Raw genomic sequence first — 25,655 nt, forward strand, 5'->3', positions numbered from 1 at the left:
ATGTAATTTGTATGTGTCTCAGATACTTTATCAGTAATATTAAGGTAATAATGTCTGGCCTATTATTGTTGAGACTAAAAGAGGGGGGAAAATGTGAGATTTTAAAATTTCAAAGTATAATATTAATAAGGTGGTTTTATTCTTGTCTTTAAAAAAATCAAAGGTGGAAAGGCCCTTAGAAGTCATATTATTTCAATTCTAATTAGCATTAATAAAGAAAGAAACTATGCTTTAGACTGCATGGGACTGGGTGCAGTGCTCCACCACTGGCCCCCTCTCCGCCCCCTCCCCCACCCTCCTCCCAGCCCGTCTGTGGAAAAAATTGTCTTCCAAGAAACTTAGGAAGGGAAGGGCGGCTCACAGCAGGAAGTGAGAGATGAGAGGGCAAGTTTCATTTGTATTTACAGCAGCTCCCCATCCCTCACTCCCCAACCCTCATCATCACCTGAGCTCCGCCCCCCCCCTTCCCCCATCCGTGGTAAACTTGTCTTCCCTGAAACCAGTCCCTGGCACCAAAGGTTGGGGACCACTGCAGAAAGGAGCAGTGATTTGCTCCAGCCACTCAGTAGCAACTCACTTTAAAAGTTGAAAATAGATTCCAGCCCAGTGCTTCCAGCACTCGAGTGTCATTCTACTCGAGACTAAGCTGGACAAGTCACTGGCATGCAGCTAAAGTACATTTTAATTGATTTTTAAAAATTTGGCAACATGTTAAGCAATGGTAAACATCCTAGGATATTGCTAAATAAGAGCTAGTAATCACAGTCCAATAGTTTCAAATTTACATCACCATTCATTTCATTTAGCATTACATACAGAGCTTAGGAATAAAAACATTCTACACTCTTTTAAAATTAGTGAGGAGAACGGTTCCCACAATTAAAAACTGAAAATGAAAAAAGCCAATGAAAAGGTGTTTCCAATTAAAAAGTTCTCTTCCTGACCTTTAGAAAACACTTGACATGAAGATTGTCTTTTTTTTTTTTGAGACAGAGTCTCACTCTGTTCCTCAGGCTAGAGTGCCCTGGTGTCAGCCTGGCTCACAGCAACCTCAAACTTCTGGGCTCAAGCAATCCTACTGCCTCAGCCTCCCCAGTAGCTAGGACTACAGGCATGCACCACCATGCCCAGCTAATTTTTTCTACATATTTTTAGTAGTCCAGCTAACTTCTACTTTTTTTAGTAGAGACAGGATCTCGTTCTTGCTCAGGCTGGTCTCAAACTCCCGAGCTCAATCTGCCCACCTCGGCCTCCCAGAGTGCTAGGATTAGAGGCATGAGCCACTGCGCCCAGCTGGAGATTGTCTTTTGTTCACCTTTCTTCAAAATTCAATTCACTGAAATCAAACACACACCAATCAAATGTCTATTATGTGCTAGATTCAAATGAAAAAGTTCTCAGAAAAAAATTCCATTTAAAAAATTTACATTAAAAATACTTCTACTAAATCTAATTGAACAGTCTAAGTATTTACATTTTTAAAAACCCACAAAACTCAGTTAATAAACTAAAAAGTTTTCATCTTGTCTTAGTACTTTTTACTTAAATGTATGTATTATCACATTAAATAATTACTCCAGAAAATCAAATCAAAAAAAATTCAAATATTTTCCAAAGTTTACATTGCAGATTTAAAGATCAGAACCCAGATCCTGCTTATATAGCTGAATCACTTGGCCCTTAATAGCTTCTTAAGAATGGTATTTATATGCTCTTTGGTTTAATTATTAGGATGATAGGGAAAAAATATGACTATATCCAAAAAAGTTACAGACCTAACTTTGCAGTATGAAATGTGCACTTGGACATAATTTATAATTAATAATGAAAAACCAACTGCATTATAATATGTTTTCAAAATCAGAAGACCTGATTTTTAAAACTATTCCCATTATTTTTATAGGGTGATGGCCAAAACCCTGCATTAGAATTACATACAAATATACATACACACAAAGTAAATATGATATATCCTGGGAATAAACCAGGAATATAGGCCAGGCGCAGTGGCTCACACCTGTAATCTAGCATTCTGGGAGGCCGAGGCAGGCAGATTGCTCGAGGTCAGGAGTTCGAAACCAGCCTGAGCAAGAGTGAGACCCTGTCTCTACTTTAAATAGAAAGAAATGAATTGGCCAACTAATATACATATATAGAAAAAATTAGCCGGGCATGGTGGCGCATGCCTGTAGTCCCAGCTACTCAGGAGGCTGAGGCAGCAGGATTGTTTGAGCCCAGGAGTTTGAGGTGGTTGTGAGCTAGGCTGACGCCATGGCACTCACTCTAAACCGGGCAACAGAGTGAGACTCTGTCTCCAAAAAAAAAAAAAACCAGGAATATAAACCTGGAATCACTAGAGAACCCTAGAATAAATGACAAATCTGAAACTCTAAAGTTCTTCACATAGTACAAATGAACCCATGAAGTGGGTGCACAAACAAAATCCATTCACAACATTGACTATAAAGAGGTAGAGGTATCAGCATCATTTAAGGGAGCTTTGACAAAATGTATAGCATGGTCACTGATAACAGTACATGTCATGCCACTCAGTTGTATGTGCTGGTATGTGATAGGGGTACTGGAAGAAGAAGTGGACAGGAAAACAATTTATCTGCTACCTGCTCCTAGTTCTCCTCTTAATACTTTGACATTAATAGGAATAAAAAGAGCAGAGTCCCTCAATATCCTTTTCTGCTATTGATATGGCTCTCTTTTAGATTCAAGAAGCACTTGAGAAAATTGAGTCACTTATTGAAAGATCAACTTACTTATTTTAGTAAATGTTAGAACTTTGCCTTTTATTTATATGTTTTAACTAAAACAAATTAATTAATTATTCTAAGGTTCCACCAGTAACCAGTGTAACAGTAATCTACCAATAAAAAGCAACAATCATTGTATCAATTTATAATCTGTGTTTAAAGTTAGTGTTAAATGACCAAAATCAATTTTGATTTAAAGATAATTTCTCTTAACAGTTTTATATAAATGAAATAAATTCCATTTTCTCTGTGCTAATTCCATTAGCTATTTTTCAGCTTGGTAATACATTATTTCATATATAAAATAATATCCCCAGATAATAAATACTGGTATTAATATCCAGAGACTAAACTCTAAAACTCTAAAACTCTAGATTTCGTTTGCATACTTCCAATGATTCTGTGAGGACACAGCCCATTTTCATTATTAGAAATTCTTATTATAGAATATTAAATGTGAAACCAGAAACTCCCATTTCTTACTCATAATTTTTCCATCTAGAACAACACAGAATAATTCTATTCCTTCTTATATATGGCAGTCACTCCAATATTTAAAGAAAACTCTCTCTTTAATTTATCTTCCCCAAAATAAATATCACCAATTTCTTGAACCACATCTCTCTCCATACTATTCAGGTCTTTCATCATTCCAGCTGCTTCCCTATAAACACTATAGTTCATAATGTCTCTCCTAATACATGGCATTTAAAATTTATCACGGTAATATAAAAGTTTTAGTCTGAATACCAGTGTGCATGTTGTTTACTGTATCTCCTAGTCAATAACAGTTTTTATAACTAAACTACATTAGGTCTTTTAATAATTGTATCACAGCACTTCCCAAATACCAGTCTATGAACTGATGCTAATACTTGATTAACTGTTCAGAGATACAGACACAGTAAATGAGAAAATTTAAAAGTAATTTTTTCACCAACCTAAAGTTATTCAAGTTAAATTACTCTGTTATTCTGAGTTTATGTCTTTCTTATATATTGGGAGTCACTTATAAAATAAACTGATGGAAAATGGCAGTTATTTTTTCAAAAGTCTTTATGTGACAAAATAAAGTCTCACATTTCTCAATCTTTTAAAAAATACTTGTATAATGTCCTAAAACACTCAGATAAAAAGGTTCATCGGGTCTATCCTCTGTTATCATCTAGGTAGCCAAGCATTTGAAATAATGTAAAGAACTTGCAACAACCAATCAGAAGCTCCACTTATCACTCTTTTGATTAATTTATGGCAGCAAAGTAAATGGGCTCCCAATGGGCTCCCAAGAGGTCCAGTCCCAGCTTCAAAGTTCTGAACACTAATTCCCAAGAGTTCTCCATTTCTCTTACCCATTTCCCACTTACTTTTACAATCCTAAATAACACTCATACCCAGCCAATCAGACTACAACAAATTGATAGGGTTCGGATGGCAGAAATTTACAACCACTTTTTGTAGTTTAGATTATTAGCCAACTATTTGAACTAAAAACAAACAACACCATCTTGGACAGGAGATAGCAAATAAAGCATGCAGGCCAAATCCAGCTCACCATCTTTGTGTGAATAAAGTTTTATCAGAACAAATTCACACACATTGAGTACACATTGTCTATGGCTGCTTTTGTGCTACAATGGCAAAGGAGAATAGTTAGGACACAGACTATATGGCCTGCAAAGTCCAAAATATTTACTATCTGGTCCTTTCCAGAAAACATTTACCAAGCCCTAATCTAGGGGAATGAACTATTTGCTACCAAAGCAGTATTTGAGATCTGTTACATCCACCATTGACTAGCTCAGGACATCAATCATCTATATAGGAACATCTAAATATAAATATGGGAATATCTAAATAGTTCTTTGTCCTAATCTGTATGAAAATTTGTTGTCCACCCAAGACAGAGCACTTACCTGCACAATGAGCTATTCTTTAACATACATTTCTCAAGGATTCACTAGTGGAATAGTGAAGAATCCATGAATATGCTGCTCTGTGTAATCTAAGGTAAAAAAAACAGTTGCTACAAAACATTCAAAAGCATATAATAAAGAACCAACTGTATGGAACTACATTAATAATTTCCTTTACATTTTAGATTCAAAACACTTTTAAAGGCACTTAAGGTAGAAAAGCTTAAGTTCAACAATTTAGGTAATATGAACTGCATTAAATAATGCAAACTAATTTCCCTTTTGTGTTAAATAGCAAGACTTTCATTTTCACGTATAAGGAGATGAAATCAAAAGATAATACCTCTAATCTAACTCAATCATGTAACTGTGAATTTCTAAAAAAAATAAAAGTCATGACATCAAAGTACTTTGAAACTACAAAATGCTTCAGAGATCACCTCTACATTTTACAGATGAGAAAGTTTCAATGTGACACATAATACTGAAATTCAGAGGACTAATTAGTGGCAGAAATAGAACTAGAACTCAACACTCAACTATCAGTTTGGAACACTTTCTACTTCATCACCAGGATGAAAGATATGTTCATATACTGGAAAAGTGTGGAGTGATGTTAAAATATACTAGAGGTGGTTCTTTTTGTTTTGTTTTTTGTTTTGTTTCGGAGACAAAGTCTCGCTATGTTACCCAGGCAAGTCTTGAACTCCTTGGGCTCAAGCAATCCTCCTGCCTCAGTCTCCCAAGTATCTGGGACTATAGGCAGCTACTAGAGTTTTAAGACTGCAGTAAGCATACTCCTAAGTACCACAGTTCACCCAATGTAGGCAGCCCTCTTGTCTTTCTTTATATAAACTACAAGATTATACAAAGACAAAAAGAATGATTAATGGCAAAAGAAAATCTTATTAGAATAATCAAAGAAACAACCAATTATTTTACTTAACAAATTTTCAAAAATTAGAAAAAATAAAAATACTGGTGAAGAGGTAGTATGATGGGTACTCATACATTGCTTATTTGGTACAATCTTTCTGAAGGGTAATTTGGCAATATTTTAAAGAGCCTAAAAAGTTCTTACTAACTAAACCTCTTATTCCATTTCCATGAAAATATCCTAAAAAAGGAATCTAATATAGAGTTCAAATTTTACATATAAGGATGTCCATCCCACTATTATTTGTAATGGTGAAAGATTAGAAACAACCTAATATCCAAAGAGAGAACTGGTTAAATGATGGTATATTCATACATTAGAATATTAGGCAACCATTTTTAAAAATCACATTTTCAAAGACATGGGTAAGTACTTATGATATGAGGTTAGGTAATAAAATACAGGGTACATAATTATATGGTCAGTATAATCTTAATTTTGTTATACACACACACAAACACATATACACACACTCATACATATAAACAGCATAGACAAAGACTGAAAGGAAATATAAAAAAATATTAACAGTGTTATCTCTGGGTAATGAGATGGTAAATAATTTTTTTCTCTTTATACTTTTCAGTATTTTTCAGATTTTCTATAATAATCATTTAAGTTTTATATTCAGAAAACATTGTGAAAATTCACTCTGTACTCAATTTTAAAATTTTTATAGTCTATATTAAACAAGGAAGATTTAGAGTACTCAAAAGTATATCTAAATGATGGAAAATAAATCACTAAAGTGTAAAAGTATAATTTCCACACAAATATACGTGGGTAACTTTGAATCTAAAAGGTAACATTATTTTATCTCACTCTTGAGTATAGAAAGTTGATATTTAATAAATAAGAAATGTAAATCTTTAAATAAAATTGGTGCAAGGCATCTAAAAATTGTGCTGTTCTGGCATAACACTGAAGATATAAACACTCTCCAATGTAATGTAGACACCCAGTGTTAGGTTAAAATACGTATAATGTATACATGTTTGGTAGCCAAATAATTAACTAATTGAATTACATCTTTTCTTTTGCCAAAGTGACTAGAATTGGTCCACACTAAACAAAGAAAGTAATACAACACCATACCATTATTTTAGTTGGAAGAGCCGCACCAAAAGTCATGACAAAAAAATTATGGAGCTATAAGAAAATCCAGCGATTTGTTATTATTGTTAATGATTTCTTACTAAAAATTCAAGTAAAAACCCAAATTGCTTAAAGCACTAAAAAAAGCATAGCAGTGTATGGTCTGCAATGATTTGAAAAACTCTAAGAACATTCTTCAATGCTTCCTCATTTGCAGACTATCAAACATGATCTATGAAGTAAAGGGTTACATGAATTTTCTGTTACCAATCTTCAATATACTTGTATATTCTATTACAAGATAGTAATGACACAAAGGGATGTCACACACAAAAAGGCAAACTGCATGTAATTTTAAAAGTCAACTTTAAGATTATGTGATTCTAATTTCTGTGATATAAAAAAAATCATGTAAATATATAAAATATAAAATACATCCTAATATATTTTTACATAAGAGCTGAGGTTTACCATTTTTAACAAAAATTCTGAGATGAAACTAATAAAAAACAATTTTCATATATACCACAGAGCAATAAGTTTAAATCAGACTATTTTGAGTTGTGTAGCCCTTTATTAGCAACTAAAATAGAAGGTATCTGTTGTACAACACGGGTAGTAATTGACTATAACTGGAGATTCATTATATTCTAATACAGATCATTTATAAATGCAATTTCTTTATTAAAAAGCTTCCACCTTTTTTTGTTTGTTTGTGTACAATTTGCAAAACTATTCTGAAAGCGGAATATATGTGCACAAGTCTGCAAAGAGTGCAAATTTAGGATATGGTAAATGCTTTACAAGTTACTTTCAAAAAACTGTCTGCCACAACTGGGCCTTTACATTGTCATTTTTTTTTGATCAAAATATTTTGATGCCAGCCTTCCTTCCACTGCCCTAAACTATAAAGCATTTTTTAATGAGTTGAAATTAAGGAAGGACTACACCTACTAGAAAAGAAGAGAAGAAAGTTCTATTAGTTTGAGGTTTCAGAATCCCCCCAAACCAGGACCAGTATCTTGGTAAAGGCTAGGCTGGGACCCCGGACAGAGTATGAGAATGTGCAGGTGGCATCCCTGAGGATTCAGAGCTTCAGTGGACCGTGAGTGCTCCAGCTGCATAACTCACTGAACTGTCTTGCCAGTTTCTACACTGGCTTGACTGGGCATAATTCAAAAAGGAAAAGCTCATATTCATTCCATTCTTCTGGAGCTCTGTGATAGCCTAGAAAAAGAAAAATTTGGTTAGGATAGACATCATATAAAAAGCAATCTTTGAATGTGTCAGTGGTTATATTATGATCACTTCATAACTGAAGCCTAGATCATTCTTTCACTCTTCTCTTGTTACTTGAATTTCTCATTGCATCATATTAAACAGAAAAGAGAATTCCTTATTTCATTCTCTCAAAGAACCTCTTCTAATCTAGTTTCTGGATTAAATATCAATCATAATCTACCTTACCCTTTCCTGTAATTAAAAAGGCCACTTTTTAAACTTTTAAAATCTATTTCCTTCTCTTTTAGAAACCAAATCCTGGCCACTTCTGTCTTAATATATTGGACTCTTTTCTTTACCTGACTTTGACTAAATTTGAAATGTATATAAATTTAGTTCCACATCTAAGAGGTACTAAGATTTTTACTTTTACTGTGAATTGGTTCAGCATTTATTTTATAATAAACATTTCACTCGATTCAATTCAGACTTTAGGAAATCAGTACAGTTTATTCTAGCTTAAATTACAGAAATTAGGTTAAACTCTTGATACGCTTTTCTTTTAGTCAATCAACACTGCTTAAGAGAAAAACCTACACTATACTATCTTTCAAATCATATCAAAATAACACTGAACTTCAACCTTCTTCATTATTTCTCTGCCTTTCTAAATAAATGAGCCTGCTGTTACTTATTCCTCTCATTCCTAATTATATACTTTCTTCTTTCTTAAAGAATCTCACATTTCTTTTTTTTTTTGAGACAGTCTGACTTTGTTGCCCTGGCTAGAGTGCCGTGGCATCAGCCTAGCTCACAGTAACCTCAAACTCCTGGGTTCAAGCAATCCTCCTGCTTCAGCCTCCTGAGTAGCTGGGACAACAGGCATGCACCACTATGCCTGGCTAATTTTTTCTATATATTTTTAGTTGGTCAATTAATTTCTTTCTATTTATAGTAGAGACGGGGTTTCGCTCTTGCTCAGGCTGGTTTCAAACTCCTGACCTTGAGCAATCCACCCGCCTCAACCTCCCAGAGTGCCAGGATTACAGGAGTGAGCCACCGCGCCTGGCCAAGAATCTCACATTTTCTTTTGGGAAATCCATACTGTTTTATTTATTAGAAGAAAAATTAACATCGTATCTCTTTCCAAAATCCAGCTAACTAATTGGTCTCTTACCAATCCTTAAATAAAATAAACAGCATCTTTAATGACAGGAGTAAAGATGAAATAAACTTTATCATTTAACATGAAAAATATACATGTCATCTGTCTTGCTTTATTAAATTATGACTTGTAAACTTCAAGAGCAAGATCTTCCATTTATTTTTTATGGAGTCTAGAACACTAAGTAAAACCCCCCAAAATTAATAAGACTGTATCTTTTGAAAGGACACTTTGGTTTATATTTGTAAAGAGCATACTGGAACTAAGAGTCAAGAGAAAATACAGGTCTCTATTCTAAATAACTTACTGTATAAAACAGGAAGTATTGACCTGTATTTTAGTTATAAATAAATTTATTCAAGTAACCAAAAACAATGGAAACTCAAATTATGTTAAAGGTACTAAAAAGAAACTTGAATATATGTACATAAAACCAATAATGACAATGAATCACAGTAGTAACAATTAAGATATTTTGGAACATCATATGATCAAATATTAAAAGTCAAGGTTCTCTAAAGATACTTACATTTAATAACACCCCAATGGGATGTCTTCCACATATAGTATTATGGTATTTCTTCAAGTAATTGCTAAAAGATACAGGGTCTAATTGTTCTATAATACTCATACCCTATAAAAAAGAAGAGGAAGAAAAAGGAAATGAAAGAAAAAGAAAAAGGACAAAATTTATTATTTCCAAAAACTATCAGAGCTAAAATAATTTTTCAATTAAGGTGACACAAACAAAATATATTAAATAAACCTTGTGAAATGCCAAACTCATTCATCAAAGGTAATCTCATTATAGTCGACTCTCTATTGACAGAAAACTTTTAGCCCAGTTTATTTTCTCTAACCTCCAGGTATGTTTCTACATTACCTTCACCAGTTGTCACTTATCTTACAAGCCTCAAAAATTTCATGATTTTATATTTTCCTAATATAAAGAATATTTATATAAGTAAATCTGTGGAAATTTTTATATGAAATCTAGAATTAATTTTTAATTAAAAAATCTAATTTATGGTTGTTTTTCCTCATATCCACTATATTCCACCTGCCACTGGCATGAAAAATTGAGAGTTAATTGTAATTTAAATATCTCCATAACATATACTTAAATATAAAAGAGTATAAGGCATTTTAAATTACCAGCAATAATCTAGGTATATGATAAAAATACCACAAACTAAGAAAATAGTTAACAAATTTTAATAATTTAAAGCTCATGAAAGATTGATAAAGCTTATGCAACATAGATTTTTTATGAACAAATTTAATAATGGAAAGTTTTTTCTCACTTTATACTTTAGAATATCTTATTTTCAAGATTTTAATTCAGAATATAATTTTTTAAACTACTGTTTAAACAACCACTATGACTTGAATACCTGTTTAAAATAAATTCTGCATTCTCCAAATACATTCAAATAATGTATTCATAATTCATTAATATAGAGCAACTTCAACTCACCAAGTCAGGGGAATAAATCATTGATTTTTATCTTACATTATTTTCTTATTCAGGAAAAACACTTTACATTTATGTTCAATAAGCTGAATTAATATCCTCTGGGAGAAATATAAATGATGGTATAACTGGAGACTTAACTTATATATTCTGTGTGATTTTTTAATTTCACATGTTTTAACAAAACAGGCACAGCGTATAAGCACTGAGCATAATTAAATGGACACCAATAGTAAAAAAAGTTTCTGAAAAATGATGGTAATCAGTAGGTGACATGCAAACTTCACAATGGTGGCATGAAATTTTAATTTTATAAAAAAAAAATTTTCAGAATATGCAAGTCCTTTATAAACACAACCAATTTCCTACAAAATCTATCTGAAAGATAGGCACATGCATGTATAATCAACTTTGAATTGCTTACATATCAATTAGCCACTCTCAATTTATTCACAATCATTTTTTAATGCTAAGTTGGTTTTCCTCCGCCAACCAAGTCAATACTCTTCACTGACATGATACAAGCTCAGAGAAATACAAACTAACTTAAAGGTTAAAATTTAACTAATATCATAATTCTGGTGCCAAAAAATTACAGAGTATATTTCTAATCCAAAAAGTAGTAAGGCAGAGACAGAATTATAAATCTCTTCCATAAATATGAATAATCAAGATATAATTCTCCTAGAGATGAAGGAAATGAAGCATAAAAAAGGTAAAACTCTCGACTCTAAATTTCTAATCCTAAATTCTTTCTCACTGACTACTCTGATTCATTAAAGTATAATAAGAGTAATACTAACAAATCTTTGAACACTCTCACATTGCTACAACTGGCTATAGATTGTAAGAGAACTTTTTTTTTCTTTTTTTTGAGACAGAGTCTTGCTTTGTTCCCCAGGCTAGAGTGAGTGCCATAACGTCAGCCTAGCTCACAGCAACCTCAAACTTCTGGGCTCAAGCAATCCTGCTGCCTCAGCCTCCCGAGTAGCTGGGACTACAGGCACATGCCACCATGCCCGGCTAATTTTTTCTATATTTATTAGTTGGCCAATTAATTTCTTTCTATTTATAGTAGAGACAGGGTCTCGCTCTTGCTCAGGCAGGTTTCGAACTCCTGACCTCCAGCAATCCGCCTACCTCGGCCTCCCAGAGTGCTAGGATTGCAGGCGTGAGCCACCGCGCCGGGCCTGTAAGAGAACTTTTAATGCTCCTGAATAAAGTCTAGGACAGCTTGCCTTAAATAGAATTCCACACATTAATAAATTATGTGACAATGAGATTCCAATGTACATTTTAGTACAAATCTCAAAGCACAATCAGAAAAAATTTATCATATTTATATACTGATATGAATTCAGAGAGAAGAAATGTAATGATCACATTTGTAGAAGAAAAAGAATTAAAAGTAATTGGCCAGGAAATCCTATATAGAAAAATATAAAGAGCTATAAATGTAGAGAAGACACTACTAAATAGAGAGTTGAAAATGAAGATATATTGGTTAAATGACAATAGGGAAAATAAAAAATTGAGATGACAAAGTTAAGGAATCGAAGTGTTAAAATTTTAATTCCTTAAATTATGCTATGTACCTACTAGGGCAAAACTCAATTCCATTATGCTCAATTCTCTGACAAATGTGATGGTGTAATTGGTATGTATACCTCTTTAAAAGAAGGGATAGAGGAAAAATAAGGCTTTTCTCATAGGATAACCTCTCCAATTAGAAAATTCATGAAGTATGCAAACAAAAACAATGATAAAATTCAGAAATTGGGCATCCATTCACTAATACTGAATACTGGCAAATATACTTTTATATATATTCATGTTTGATGCTAACAACTGTGAAATTACTATACCAAAATTCCAAGAAGACAGAAATGCTAGTTCAATGCTATTGTCAAAATTCCAATAAGATGAAAAAGAAAGTGCTTCCCCAAATATGACTCATTAACTTTCCTATTCCTTAAAATACTGGAAGATATGATCAGTGGGTCTAAAGTCCCGGCAATGGACAGCTTTCTAGGGTCTAGTATAGTGAAAATGTTTTAGTTCACATAAACTTAACCTAATATGGAGCAGTAAAATGGGTCAGTATCCATTCAACTCCAAGACAAAAGGCACACATTGTAAACATCAAAAGTCTATCCAGCAAGAATATGGGTTGCTGTGGAATTTAGCATTTTCAACAAGAAATTCAAAGATTTTAAGTTAACTCCCTAACTCTGGGGGTTGAGCGCAGGGGGTGTGAGCAAATCTATCATTATGCTGACTCTCCCAAGAAAAAGTTGAAAGCTTGTGATGTCAAATCCCAAGTGACAATCCTAAACTAAACAGGCACTATTAACTGCCAGAGCTCCAAATTTAGGACTCCGATAAGACAACAAATATCTTTCTTTTTTAAAAAAAGTTTATATACATTTAATGAAATGGTAATTTAAAGATCATCACCCAAAAGTAACTCTTTCCCTAAAGTAACAAACACAAAAGAGTAGCAAAACTTTTTTAGAGATATTTAAGAAATAAGAACTAGAAACATGTCTTTTAATTATGACCACACAATTAACACCTTATTATCAAATCATCAGAATTATGAACTCATGTTTTAAAGTAAGGATATACATTTATACTTGAAGATAGGTACACGTTTAGGGAGGTGAGGTAGGAAAAGAAAATATTCTAGTTTCTTTAAGAGACATCAAGATAAAATCTTAACAGTGAAAAACTATGGGGGGAAAAGATTCAGCCTAAAGATAGTAATGCTAAGAAGTAATGTCTAATAAACGGCTATTTTATACATAATGTTATGAAACCTACTAAGAAGCTATTGGCCTACATTCAAGAAAAAAGAAGTATGAGTTGACAAATGCAAACAATTTACCCTTTCTAAATGGTAGGAAAAAAAGGAATAAAAGTAGTTGACATTCGAATTAAATTGACTAATAAATTTAAAAGGAAAAGAAATCATAATGAATGACTACAACTGACATTTTCAGATAATCTTTGCCAAATCATAAATAATTTGCTAATGTCCAAAATGAACATTGGTCAACACCAAAAAAGTGGTATAATAAAAATAACATATGACCATGCATATATATAAAATACATACAAGTATGGCCAATATTTCAAGTGATCTAAAGTTCATGAAATCAAAGTTTTAAAATATGTTCTGCCTTAGTCACAGTAATTACTGAAATTGCAAAGTACTAATTACCAAAAAAATTGGTCTCCTGCCAATAAAATTACAAGAAGACTTTCAGAATCTACATTTCCTATACTATAGTTACATACTTTTCCCCCAACTACATTTAGAAGATACAGTTGGCTTCTCTATGTATTTTCTTTATGTATTTTCATATAATTTCCAAAATACTCAAATATTAGAGATATAACATGTTGCAATAAGAACAGCTGTTTTTCCTTTACTTTTGAGACTTAGAAATAGTTTTGTTTTCTAGCATTTTAATAACTGTATTTAGTAAGACTTTTCTGATTTAAAAATAGAGTCAAAACTTAACATACTAATTTTAAATAGATACGATCTAAAATTTTATACTTAAAATAATTTTTTACTCTGTCAAGCTTTCAAAATATATACCTACTGCAATTCAGAACTACTAACATTTCTGTAATACTTTTAAGAGAACCACCCAAGTACATTTGCTCTGAAAAACTGCATATGGAAACCAAGACACTGGTTCTCAAATGTATTATTTATAACATAAAATGACCTGTTAATATTCACCATCTTATGTATATAAGTGAATTAAGACAACTTTATATAAGAGTCTAACTATGGGTATACATATGTAGATACATGTATGCATACACATGTAAGTTTATGTCTAGAGCTAACCATCTTTATTATTTTGACTGACATATTCTCACTCCCAGAATTAACTTGTAAGTTGAATTATTCATAACAGTATGCTAATAAAAGAATAGAACACTTAGAGCCATTTCAAAATTCTATATATAAATAAATATCTCAATAAATGGATTACAAATCAACTCCTAGTCCAAATATTAAATCAAATACTAAATTCAAGTACATTAATGTGAAGCAAATACTCAATATTTATTTCAGAAATTATATTCCAGGTTATTTAAATAAAATTTTTTAAATTATGTTCTGGTATTTTAGGACATCTCAAGTAAGGTAAACCAGATGCAGACTTAGAAATCAAACTGTGCTTACTAGTTCTAATGTATACAACTTATTCTTTTTTTTTTTTTTTTTTTTTGAGACAGAGTCTCGCTTGTTGCCCAGGCTAGAGTGAGTGCCGTGGCGTCAGCCTAGCTCACAGCAACCTCAAACTCCTGGGCTCAAGCAATCCTTCTGCCTCAGCCTCCTGAGTAGCTGGAACTACAGGCATGCACCACCATGCCCGGCTAATATTTTTTTTATATATATATATTAGTTGGCCAATTAATTTCTTTCTATTTATAGTAGAGACGGGTCTTGCTCTTGCTCGGGCTAGTTTCGAACTCCTGCCCTCGAGCAATCCGCCCGCCTCGGCCTCCCAGAGTGCTAGGATTACAGGCTTGAGCCACAGCACCCAGCCACAACTTATTCTCTTAATTAACAAAAATTTCTGACAAAAATTTCTAGCCAAAAAGGCAACAATTTCAGAAGTTATGAGAATCTCACTAATGGGTAAATGTTACTCTTTTTGTTCTGCCTCAAGGTAGAAAACAAAGGTCCAACTATCTTGCTGATCAAATATTTGAAGACAGATAGAAATAGTCCTCTTAAGGTAAACTAACAGTCAACAGAGAGGTAAAAGAAAGACCAAAAGACAAAAAAAAATTTATATAACAGACTAACAAGGAATATTAAAGTATTTAAATATGACCAAATTTCAGACCTCCAAAGGATAATATCAGTGACTTTAGCACCAGGTAAACCAATGTTTTGGAAAAAACAACTCCTTTGTGCTAAAAGCATCAATTTCACTGATTTATAAATTCTTACATTTGTAAAATTGTTTCTGGATCTGCCTGATTTAAGTACACAAATTATTTAAAGAGGAATAAAAAACAAGGGGAGAAGAGATGAAGAGGAACTTTTGTTCTGCTCCAAAAGATCAAGAGCTATATAGGCTAGTTCAAATTTACCTACAAAGCTAATTCAGAAATAAAGATTCTGGGACTCTTTCCATACATTACTGAAAGGGAGTCTCCAGGAATGGGTACGGACAACTATATTTTGAAAAAGTTCCACAAGTGATTTCAGCTGTAATGGCAGGATTAAGGATTACTATAGGGCAATCTCATCTCTGCCCTAGCTTTAATTACCTGTTGAGACCTCTCAAACTTACATTTCTAATTCTGATCTTCTTCTCTTGAGCTCCAAACCAAAAGAGCCCATTTAGCAAAGCCCTGCTTGCCCTTATTTCTGAAAGATCTCAACTCTACCCACCTCATTTCATCTCCACCAACATCACCCTAGTTCAAGTTACCATATCTCTTCCCTGAACTACTGCCAATGGCCTGCTGTCACTATTCTTGATCCTTCTGAAGAATCCATTCTTCACACAGCCACCAAAGTGACCTTCAAAATAATATAAATTACACCATTTTACTGCATATTGTACCTGAAGTTCTTACCCTACATTATCTGATCCCTGTCTACCTCTTTTATCACAGTTTGCACCATTCTTATTCTTATGCACTCTACACTTGTAGCAGAAACAAGCTGCACGAATTTGCTGTAAAGTTCAACAACAGCTGAGGGAAGCAAGGTTAACTGGTCTTTAGGTATTGGGCTTTGGGCACAGACTGTCTGGGTTAGAATTTCTGCTTTCCACTTATGGTCTCTATGATTTGGGGTAAGTGCCTTAACTTCTCCGAGTTTTGTACTTTCACTTATAAAATGCACTATACTCATGCAACATTGGCGTTTTGCTTTTCTTCTATCATACCACCCTGCTTCCCATCTTAAGGTCTTTGCAATGGCAGTTCCTACTGTCTGAAATGCTTTTCCCTCTGATCTTCACTTGCTTTGCTCCTTCTTATCATTCAGATAAGCAGTTTCAAAGAATTTATTACCTCAAAACCCTCCTATTAGTTTCTGCATAACACACATTACTACTTAAAACTAATTTACATATTCCCTTACCTCTTAACAAATAATATATCTCTCCTCCGCTTAGAATAAAAGTTCAATGACAGCACAGGCCATGTTGGTTTACTGCCACATCTCCACTAGCACCTCAGATCATAAATGTACTCAAAAACAATTGGCAAAGCAAAAATCCAAATATATTTCCACTAGATGTCTTAAAATCAACATCAAATCTATCAAATCCCTAATAAAATTTATGATCTCTATGCCCCCACAAAATTTGGTCCTTTCTTCTTATGCTTCTGACCTAAGTGACCTGTACAACAAACTAACCAGCAGCATGACTGGAAATTTAGAAGTCATCCTCAACACTTCCTTCAGGCCCCAAGTTCACTTCATCTCCAAGACCTGTCATCAATTTATCTCCTGAATATACTGAATACATGCACTTCTATCCCTCTCTTCCACCATAATCACCCCTCCCCCACTGTCTAAATTAGCATCATTTCTCACATGACATACCTAACTGATCTATGCATTATCTCCTCTGGCCTCCCTCAAACCCATTTGCTACATGCAGCCACATGATCTATTCAAATACAAACAGAGTTTATCACTTTCCTATTTAAAATCCTTCAAAATGGCCATTCTGGACTCTTTAGCATCATTTCTTACCACTCTCCCCATCCAATTAAACATCCATTCAGTCAACAAATACATATATTGAGTGCTCACTGACAGACATTAGGATACAAAATGGAGAAAGTCCCCATTCTCATGAAGCTTATAACCTAATAGGGGAGACAGCCACCAGACAAAACAAATGAACAATAAGTCACATAAGTACTGAGAAGAAAAATAAAGCAGGATAATATCACTGAACAACTGTTCATGTGAAAAGCATAACAGAAAATCATGCACATTTTTTGGTTGTCCCAATAATTAGGAGACGCTATTGGGATTCAGTGGGATTCTAGAATGCTGATACAGGACTGTCTCATAAACAAAGAATCACTCTCCATCTATAAGACTTTCATATGTCTATTTAGGTGGAAAAACCTGCTTCTAACTATCTTAATTCCATCTTCTATGCAACTATACCTTAATTCCATCTTATATGCAAACAGAAAGAAGTTTTGCATTGATTTTAATATACAGTGGATTTCTCAGGAATGAAACCATCATGTAAAGTGAGGGAAGACCGTACTATGACTTGTTCACCATTTTGGAAAATCAAATCACCCAGGAATGGCACTTAGTAATCTGAGTCACAAATACACTTATAAAAGTTTTGTGTTTGTAGCTGTTGTATTAATACTATGCCTAAGCATCCAACTCCTTCACTGTGTCTTCTAATATAGTTGTGCCTGAGAATTTAAATTCTTAAATACACATTTATCATAAATTACTTTTATTTCACTTACATATTATAGTTAGGACATTCATGTTTTTAAATTGTTGTAAAGGAAGATTATATTCATTCATTTATTCATATGAAAAATATTTACTGAACACCTACTTATGTTCTAATCACTATTCTAGGCACTGTGGATACATTAGTGAACAAAACAAATATTCTGATTGACAAAAATGTAATAAGTAAGTAATTATTTAGTTCATTAAAAGAAAAGTAGAACAAGGAAAGGTAGACTGGGAATGCTCTATGGGGGGAGGGGTAGGATGCAAAATTAATAGGCTAGTCAGAAGTCCCCATTGGGAAGGTAAGGGATGAACAAAAATTTGAGATAGAGATAGTCAAGTGCAAAAAGGGCAAAAGCCCTAAGCTGGGCACATACCTGGCATTATCAAGGAACAGGTAAGGAGACCAGTGTGTCCACAGTAGAGTGAATAAAGAATAAAGGTAAAAGAGAATGACAGCCTGTTACCTTTGGGGGCTGCAAATCATGTTGGTCCTTAAAGCGCAGCTACAGTAAAGACTAGCTTTTACTCTAACTGAAAAGGGGCAATATTACAGAGAGTATGGGGCAGAAGAGTGACATGCTCTTATTTAGGTTTTAAAAGGATTGCTTTCATTCCTACTTTAAGCTACTTGATATTGAAGAAGGTAAGAGTAGTTTTAAGAAGATCAGTTAGGAAACTGGAAGGATAGGACTGCCATCAACTTAATTGGTAAAGTTTCTGAGTAGAACAAGTTTTTGTGGAGAGAAAACAGGAGTTCAGTCTGGACAGGTTTAGTTTGAGCTGTTCATAAGATAACCAAGTGGAAATATCAAGCAAGTAGCTGGTATGGATGACATTTGAGAAAGTGGTCCTGACTGGAATTATTCTTCCTGGTTTTGGTGCAAAAAGCATTGCTTTTTCATAAAATTTAGAGCAAACTTGCTAAAACCACTTTCAGGAAGACTTTATTTACTTTTGAAATTTTTAATACTGAGTTTAAAATTATTTTCTGTATGGTTAGCTAACCAAAATAAAAATAATTTTAACAAGGAGAAAACTTACATGCACATCACTAATAACTGATATTTCACATATACACAGCCAATCCTCCTTATAGATATTCTTTCCTAAATGAGTAAAAGGAAAGATGAGGAAGTACACCAGGCAGAAATGGGAATCACATAGCTGATATAATTTTGAGAATCAAATCTATCCAAGACCTAAAATTAGGAATTAACATTACTAGAAATTTTGAAGTGATCTCAGTTTTCATCTTTAAAAAGTCTTCCTTTGTGCTTTCCTGCATCTCCTCGTCCTCCAAACCAGTTAACATGCAAATATTGTTCCTTTCTATCATAGTCAAACTGACAGACAACAATTTTTGGCACTTGGCTTTCAATTCCTCCTTCCAATTGAACTTCTAACACCTTTTTCTTCTGAAATTACTCTTGCAAGGTTCTTAATTCAACTCTACATAGCATTTGATACTCTTCCTCCCTTTTTATTAAAGCTTACTCTTCTCTGTGTTATCACTCATTCTGTTTTCTCTAAGCAGAATTCTACTGGCTCTTTTTTAGCTTCTCACCCACTTAATGCCAGTATGTCCCTCTGACCTAACTCCTCTTTTCTTCCTACTCTATATAGTCTCTCTAGACATTATCATCAGTCTGTCTGGACAATGGCATTGATACCCTTTCTTCTCATCTTCATACACCAATGATCTCAAAATGTTTATCTCCATCTAGACCTACCTTCATGTTCTAAACTAGCATTGTCCAATAAAAATACAAGGCAGGCCATATATATAATTTTAAATTTTCTAGTAGACATACTAAATAAAATGGAAGAGATAAAATTAATTTTAATATATTTATTTAACATGATCTAAGATGTTACCATTTTATAATGTGATTAAGATAAAAAATTATTTTTGAGATATTTTATATTTTTTTCATTCTAAGTAATCAAAATGCAGTATATATTTTATACATAACAGTATTTCTCTAGTCATTATTAACCATACTTCAAGTATTCAATAAATACATGCAGATAGTGGCTTCAGTATTGGAAAGTGTACTTTTTAAACATAACACAAAAAACTAAAATTGAATTCATCTTTCTCCTTAAATATGCCTCCCTCACATTCCCTGCATTAGTGACTAACAGCATCTATGTAAGCATGGAACCCATAAATCATCCCATATTCCTTTACTCCTTTAACACGATGTAGCTAATCAATTACTAAAATCTTTTTTCATCCTACCTCCTGAATATCTCCCATATCTCAATATTGTAATGGCTTCTTTGTAAGTCTGTTCAACCACTGGGCTATAAGTTCCATTGAGTCAGGAACCATGTTTTCTCTTCTTAGTATCTCCAATACTACACATAGTACCAGACATATAGCAAACACCCATTAAATATTTGCTGTGACAACGATTAACCACTTGCTATATGAAGAAAATGAATGACAATAGAAACAAAAAGTTTCCTGAGGAAACTAACAAAATTCAGAATAAAAAGACTAAAACCAGAAGCCAAAAAAGAGTTGACTAAAATGAAAACATCATAAAGCCAAATCAGAAGTCAATAAATTAAAATCCAAACAAAATTCTAAATATATTACACAATTAGATTTAAAGTAACAAGATAAATTTAAATATGATAAAATATCCTAAGTAACCAAATTTATATTCATTACATTTGGCTTTAATAAAATATAGTATATGATATATTCTATTTATACGTTCAGATCCAGGTTCCTTACTAAAATATTTTATCTACTTTAGACTAAATAATCTTGTATTAAAATACATGCATAATGCTTCACATATTGGTAAGATTTAAAAGATCACAGACTTATAGGCTGATAGAATTTAAAGATAATTTAGACACCACCTAGTCCAAGTCTCTCTTCTTACAGATAAGAACACGAGGTCTGGAGTATTGAAATAATTTGCCAAAGGTCACAGTGAAAATTAGTGATAGTTCTGATGTATTTAATATTCTGTTTATGACTAGGTATCAAAATTATCTGTGGTTTTTTTATTAACTTTTTTTACTTTTTAAAAATTTTTTACTACATTTTTTTCTTTATTTTCTTCACAGGATAAGTTTTAGAAGTCTGAAAAAATTATTTGGGTTAATTTTAAAGAATTAAATAAGTACTATGACTACCATATATTTGAAGAAAAAAAGATAGTAGGCTCAATGTCTACTGTACTTCCAGGCTAGGTAATAATATAATTACATTTTAAAATTCTATATTTAAAATAACAAATTAAAATTCTATTTAAGAAAAGTCCAAATAGCCAAAAGTAAAATAATAAACTAAGAAATTATAGGAAGATCAAAGGACAAGAGGAGAGAGGAAAACAAGTATTTGCATTTATAAAATTAATTTTGTCTTCTTAAACCGTTTTTATAGCCCTTTTTAATAAACACTTAAAGGCCGGGCGCTGTGGCTCACGCCTGTAATCCTAGCTCTCTGGGAGGCCGAGGCGGGCGGATTGCTCAAGGTCAGGAGTTCAAAACCAGCCTGAGCAAGAGCGAGACCCCGTCTCTACTATAAATAGAAAGAAATTAATTGGCCAACTGATATATATATATAAAAATTAGCCGGGCATGGTGGCGCATGCCTGTAGTCCCAGCTACTTGGGAGGCTGAGGCAGAAGGATCGCTCAAGCCCAGGAGATTGAGGTTGCTGTGAGCTAGGCTGACGCCACGGCACTCACTCTAGCCTGGACAACAAAGTGAGACTCTGTCTCAAAAAAATAAATAAATAAATAAAAATAAACACTTAAAGACTGTAGGCTATACAAACTTAAAGCTCAAGGTTTTTTTTTTTTTTTTGGTTTTTTTTTGAGACAAGAGTCTCACTTTGTTGCCCAGGCTAAAGTGAGTTCCGTGGCATCAGCCTAGCTCACAGCAACCTCAAACTCCTGGGCTCAAGCAATCCTGCTGTCTCAGCCTCCTGAGTAGCTAGGACTACAGGCACGTACCACCATGCCTGGCTAATTTTTTTCTACACATTTTTAGTTGGCCAATCAATTTCTTTCTATTTATAGTAGAGACGGGGTCTCACTCTTGCTCAGGCTGTTTTCGAACTCCTAACCTCGAGCAATCCGCCTGCCTCGGCCTCCCAGAGTGCTAGGATTACAGGCATGAGTCACCGCGCCCGGCCAAAGCTCAAGTTTTAATATGTATGCTTAAGATTAGTGAGAAATGAAAATCAAAACAAAAATATAATTAGATATATAATGATCTGATTTACAGATTTATAGAAATCAATTATTTAAATGGATTATGTTTAAAATTATGAATCTCACTGAATTCATTTCATTTCAAGAGGTTCTGAAAAATGTGAAGAAAAAAGTCAAAAGTCATTCTAAAATACACATGCCTGGGATTTTCAAATAAATCAAAGTATTTATATAAGTCCCTTTAACATAAGCAGACAAGATTTAAGTCAGGTGAGTTTTATGTATACTGGAATTTCTGCATACTGTCATCATAAGACTATAATGTCTTTATTTCCAGAAGGAAAAAAGCAGTTAATTGAAAAAAATAAAGACTTTTGATCGAGCATTTAAAATTTTTAGGTTATTTACACTTCAAGTTTACATGTGGTTTCTCCCACAAAAGACAGGTTTTTATTAGTTAATAAAATCTTTAGCATCACTCAAGAACAACAGTTGGGCCTGCCACCAAAACTAAAAATAGACTGTTATTTAGTAAGTTATAAGAAACAACACAGTCCAGAAAGAGTCAAAAGAATTATTTCAGGTAGCCATCAAACAAACAGGAATTAGAGTCAAGGTATCCCATCATCTGCTATGGTTGTTACTGCTTAACAGTAAGTTATGGCATTAGTATATTATTGTCCCTACATCTAAGACACTTCTCCAAAAGGTATTTAAACTCCACATCTAACTATTCTTAAATACTTATTAATCAAATAAAATTATGATGAAGAAAATTACTACTAGTGTAACAGGGATTATTCTTATAGTCAATATTCATATGATGACACATTACATTTTATACATTTAAAGATAGGGAAAAAAATATTAATCCACTGTATATTTCAACATATTAAGTCTTGAATCACTAATCTGAAATTAAAGAAAAATCCTTAGAGCATTAAAACCCCACACCTGAAAGACTTACCATTTTATCTAGATGTTCAATGGATCTATAAATCTCCCCCTGGGATTCATCATAGTAACTGTAACGGAACCTTTGACCTTGAAACAAATATCATGTACAAAATAAAATAGGGAAAAATTAGAAGCTAAAAAGAAAGCAAGCGCTTATCAAATAATTTCAGTTCTCATGAAAGGCAAAGCACAGCTTAAGCCTCTGAGAGAATCATTCCCAAGAGCCCTCACAAATAAAAATAAAAGGCACATTTGGGAAAATAATAAAGAAATGGTACATCATCAGTATCTTATGATGTTAAAAACTATTTCAAGTTGTAGGAACCTTAAAGTCACCAGTAATACAAGATTAAGGAAACAAAATAGCTTAAAAGTTAGAAGCATTGTTAAACACTCTATCAGTCTATATTGGAAAGTAAACCCAAAGAATACGATTCAAGAAAATTTGGTTTAAGAAAACTCTCTCAGAGTAACCAATCAATAAAAGCTTAGCTTTCGCTGTACAAATGCAAAGACTTGATCTCTATTACAGAAAAAAATGTGTAAGTCAGAGATACTGTGGTTTGTGTGATTTTTATGATCTCAGTAAAAAAATCATCTCATTTTTGCACTACTTGAAGAATATCAATACAAGTGTCTTATGCGATGTAAACAGATACACGAAAGGATAAATATAAAAAATAGTCCTACCCTGACATAAAATCTCAGTAAGAGTATGCGCATAGAACATTCAATATATAGCTGTTCTCCAAAGAATAGAGAGTAAAATGGAAGAAGCTTAGAAAGAAGACAGAAAACAAAAGGTTCAGAAAATAAATTGTTTCCTACTACAGTGATATGAAAATAAAATGTTAAACATATTCATAATTTTGGATTGTTATCCAACTATGACATATCTCAGATACACCTAAATCTATCTTTCAGCAATGCCTTTTTCAAAGAACTTGTTACTTTTGCATTCCTTATTTTTAAAGATTCACCAAATGCATTTCTAAAGATCTTAGAGTATAACAATCATGTATATACACCATGTGTCTTATGCTTCATGTTTAGAGCTATGTTAATGTACCCACATGTCCTCACATCTGAGGACATGGATGTTTTTAGCTAGGCAATTAAGGTTTTTAAGTTTTCTGTTTATCTTACTAACAACAACAACAACAAAAAATCTCAAAAATAATGGGCAATGTAAAATTAAACCCCTCTTCAATGACTTTTTTTTTCTTTTTTGGAAAAACTGCACATCACAGAACTTAATCCTTCATTCATTTGTTGATGCTGATCACCTTTGATGGTCACCTTTCTAAAATAAGCCATATTTCCTTAATTTTCACATTTTAACTTTTCACATATATTAATATATTCAATTATTCAATATAGCAGTTCTTATTTTCCCCCAAGAGCCGTTATTAAATCAATATTGCATCTTACAACTTTACTGATGATATCCTAGAATCAAACTATAGGATCTGAAATAATATCTGCTTTTGAATATAACAACAAAGATTACTGCATATTGTGAGAGATGTGCCACAGTCTCTTAGTTAAAAAAAAATTCTTAAAGATAACAATGATATCACTCAATGTCTTTATATTAAATAATTCATCAAACATTTCTTTCAAAATTCAGTTTGGTACAGCTTGGTTTTTGTTTTAAAGAATGTATGTGCTTCACAGATAACTAATAACAAGAATTACCTAGTAAGAACAATATAATTGACCTATATTTCTCATTTGCCAGGTAACTGTCCGAAGGCTGCTCAAAGCCAAATCTAAACTTCAGTCATAAAAATTTAGTGATTCTATTCATTGGTACTAAATTTTTACTTCTATTTCAAAGTTCGTTTGATAAAGCTGCCCACAATCTTCTGTGAAACAAATAAGCATCTTAGACAAGAAAATTGTGACTCACTGTCACTATAGTAAGAACAATATCCCTGGAGGAAATCAAGGTACAATATAGTTTGATTCTTTAAATCTATACTGCTGCTTCAGATTTATACTAACACATACCCTTTTTCCTGCTTCTGGAAATAGCTGTTAGTTTTAGCTAACATCAGTAAGCCATGTGACTGGGACATAATTGACTGCTACTCCCAGGTGCAGAGAAAAATGTAAATAGTGGCAGCCATTTGCTACTCAAAAGACTTTTCTGCTTACTTCCAAGTTCAGAGTTGTTGTAAAATGACTAAAGTTGGTCATCTCTGCCTTAATAGTAAGTAAAAATGTACCTATATCTTAAAGTGCTATCTTGTTAATATGGATCATTTTCTATGTTCCTTTCACATAAAAACTATTTTTGAAGGCAAAGAAAAGTATATGAAACACTTGAGATACTTTACTGAATCAGCGTGTGATTTAATAAGAATGACAAAATGCACAGGAAACCAAACTGAGCAAATGTTTAATATTTTGCTATCTACTTTTTGTTACTCTTTAGTAGCCACCT

At 33.0% G+C, this 25,655-nt stretch overlaps 1 protein-coding gene across 5 annotated transcripts in view; it reads right to left on the reverse strand.

The window, feature by feature from the left end:
* Positions 1–2,329: 2,329 nt before the first annotated feature.
* The window catches only part of MEMO1 (mediator of cell motility 1), a 121,551-nt gene continuing 98,225 nt past the window's right edge, over positions 2,330–25,655 (reverse strand). For 3 of the 5 annotated variants that reach the window (XM_076000652.1, XM_020288626.2, XM_076000653.1), the window contains 3 exons: positions 23,217–23,293; positions 9,626–9,730; positions 2,333–7,937 (listed from right to left, as the gene is read on the reverse strand). In XM_076000652.1, coding sequence (XP_075856767.1) covers positions 7,806–7,937; positions 9,626–9,730; positions 23,217–23,293 — 314 coding nt within the window. In that variant the 3' untranslated portion in view covers positions 2,333–7,805. Of the gene's footprint in view, positions 7,938–9,625; positions 9,731–23,216; positions 23,294–25,655 lie in introns of all 5 variants that reach the window. The other 2 variants (XM_076000654.1, XM_012788372.3) reach the window with 2 other exon arrangements.

Source organism: Microcebus murinus, chromosome 3, assembly GCF_040939455.1.
Source record: "Microcebus murinus isolate Inina chromosome 3, M.murinus_Inina_mat1.0, whole genome shotgun sequence".
NCBI lineage: Eukaryota > Metazoa > Chordata > Mammalia > Primates > Cheirogaleidae > Microcebus > Microcebus murinus.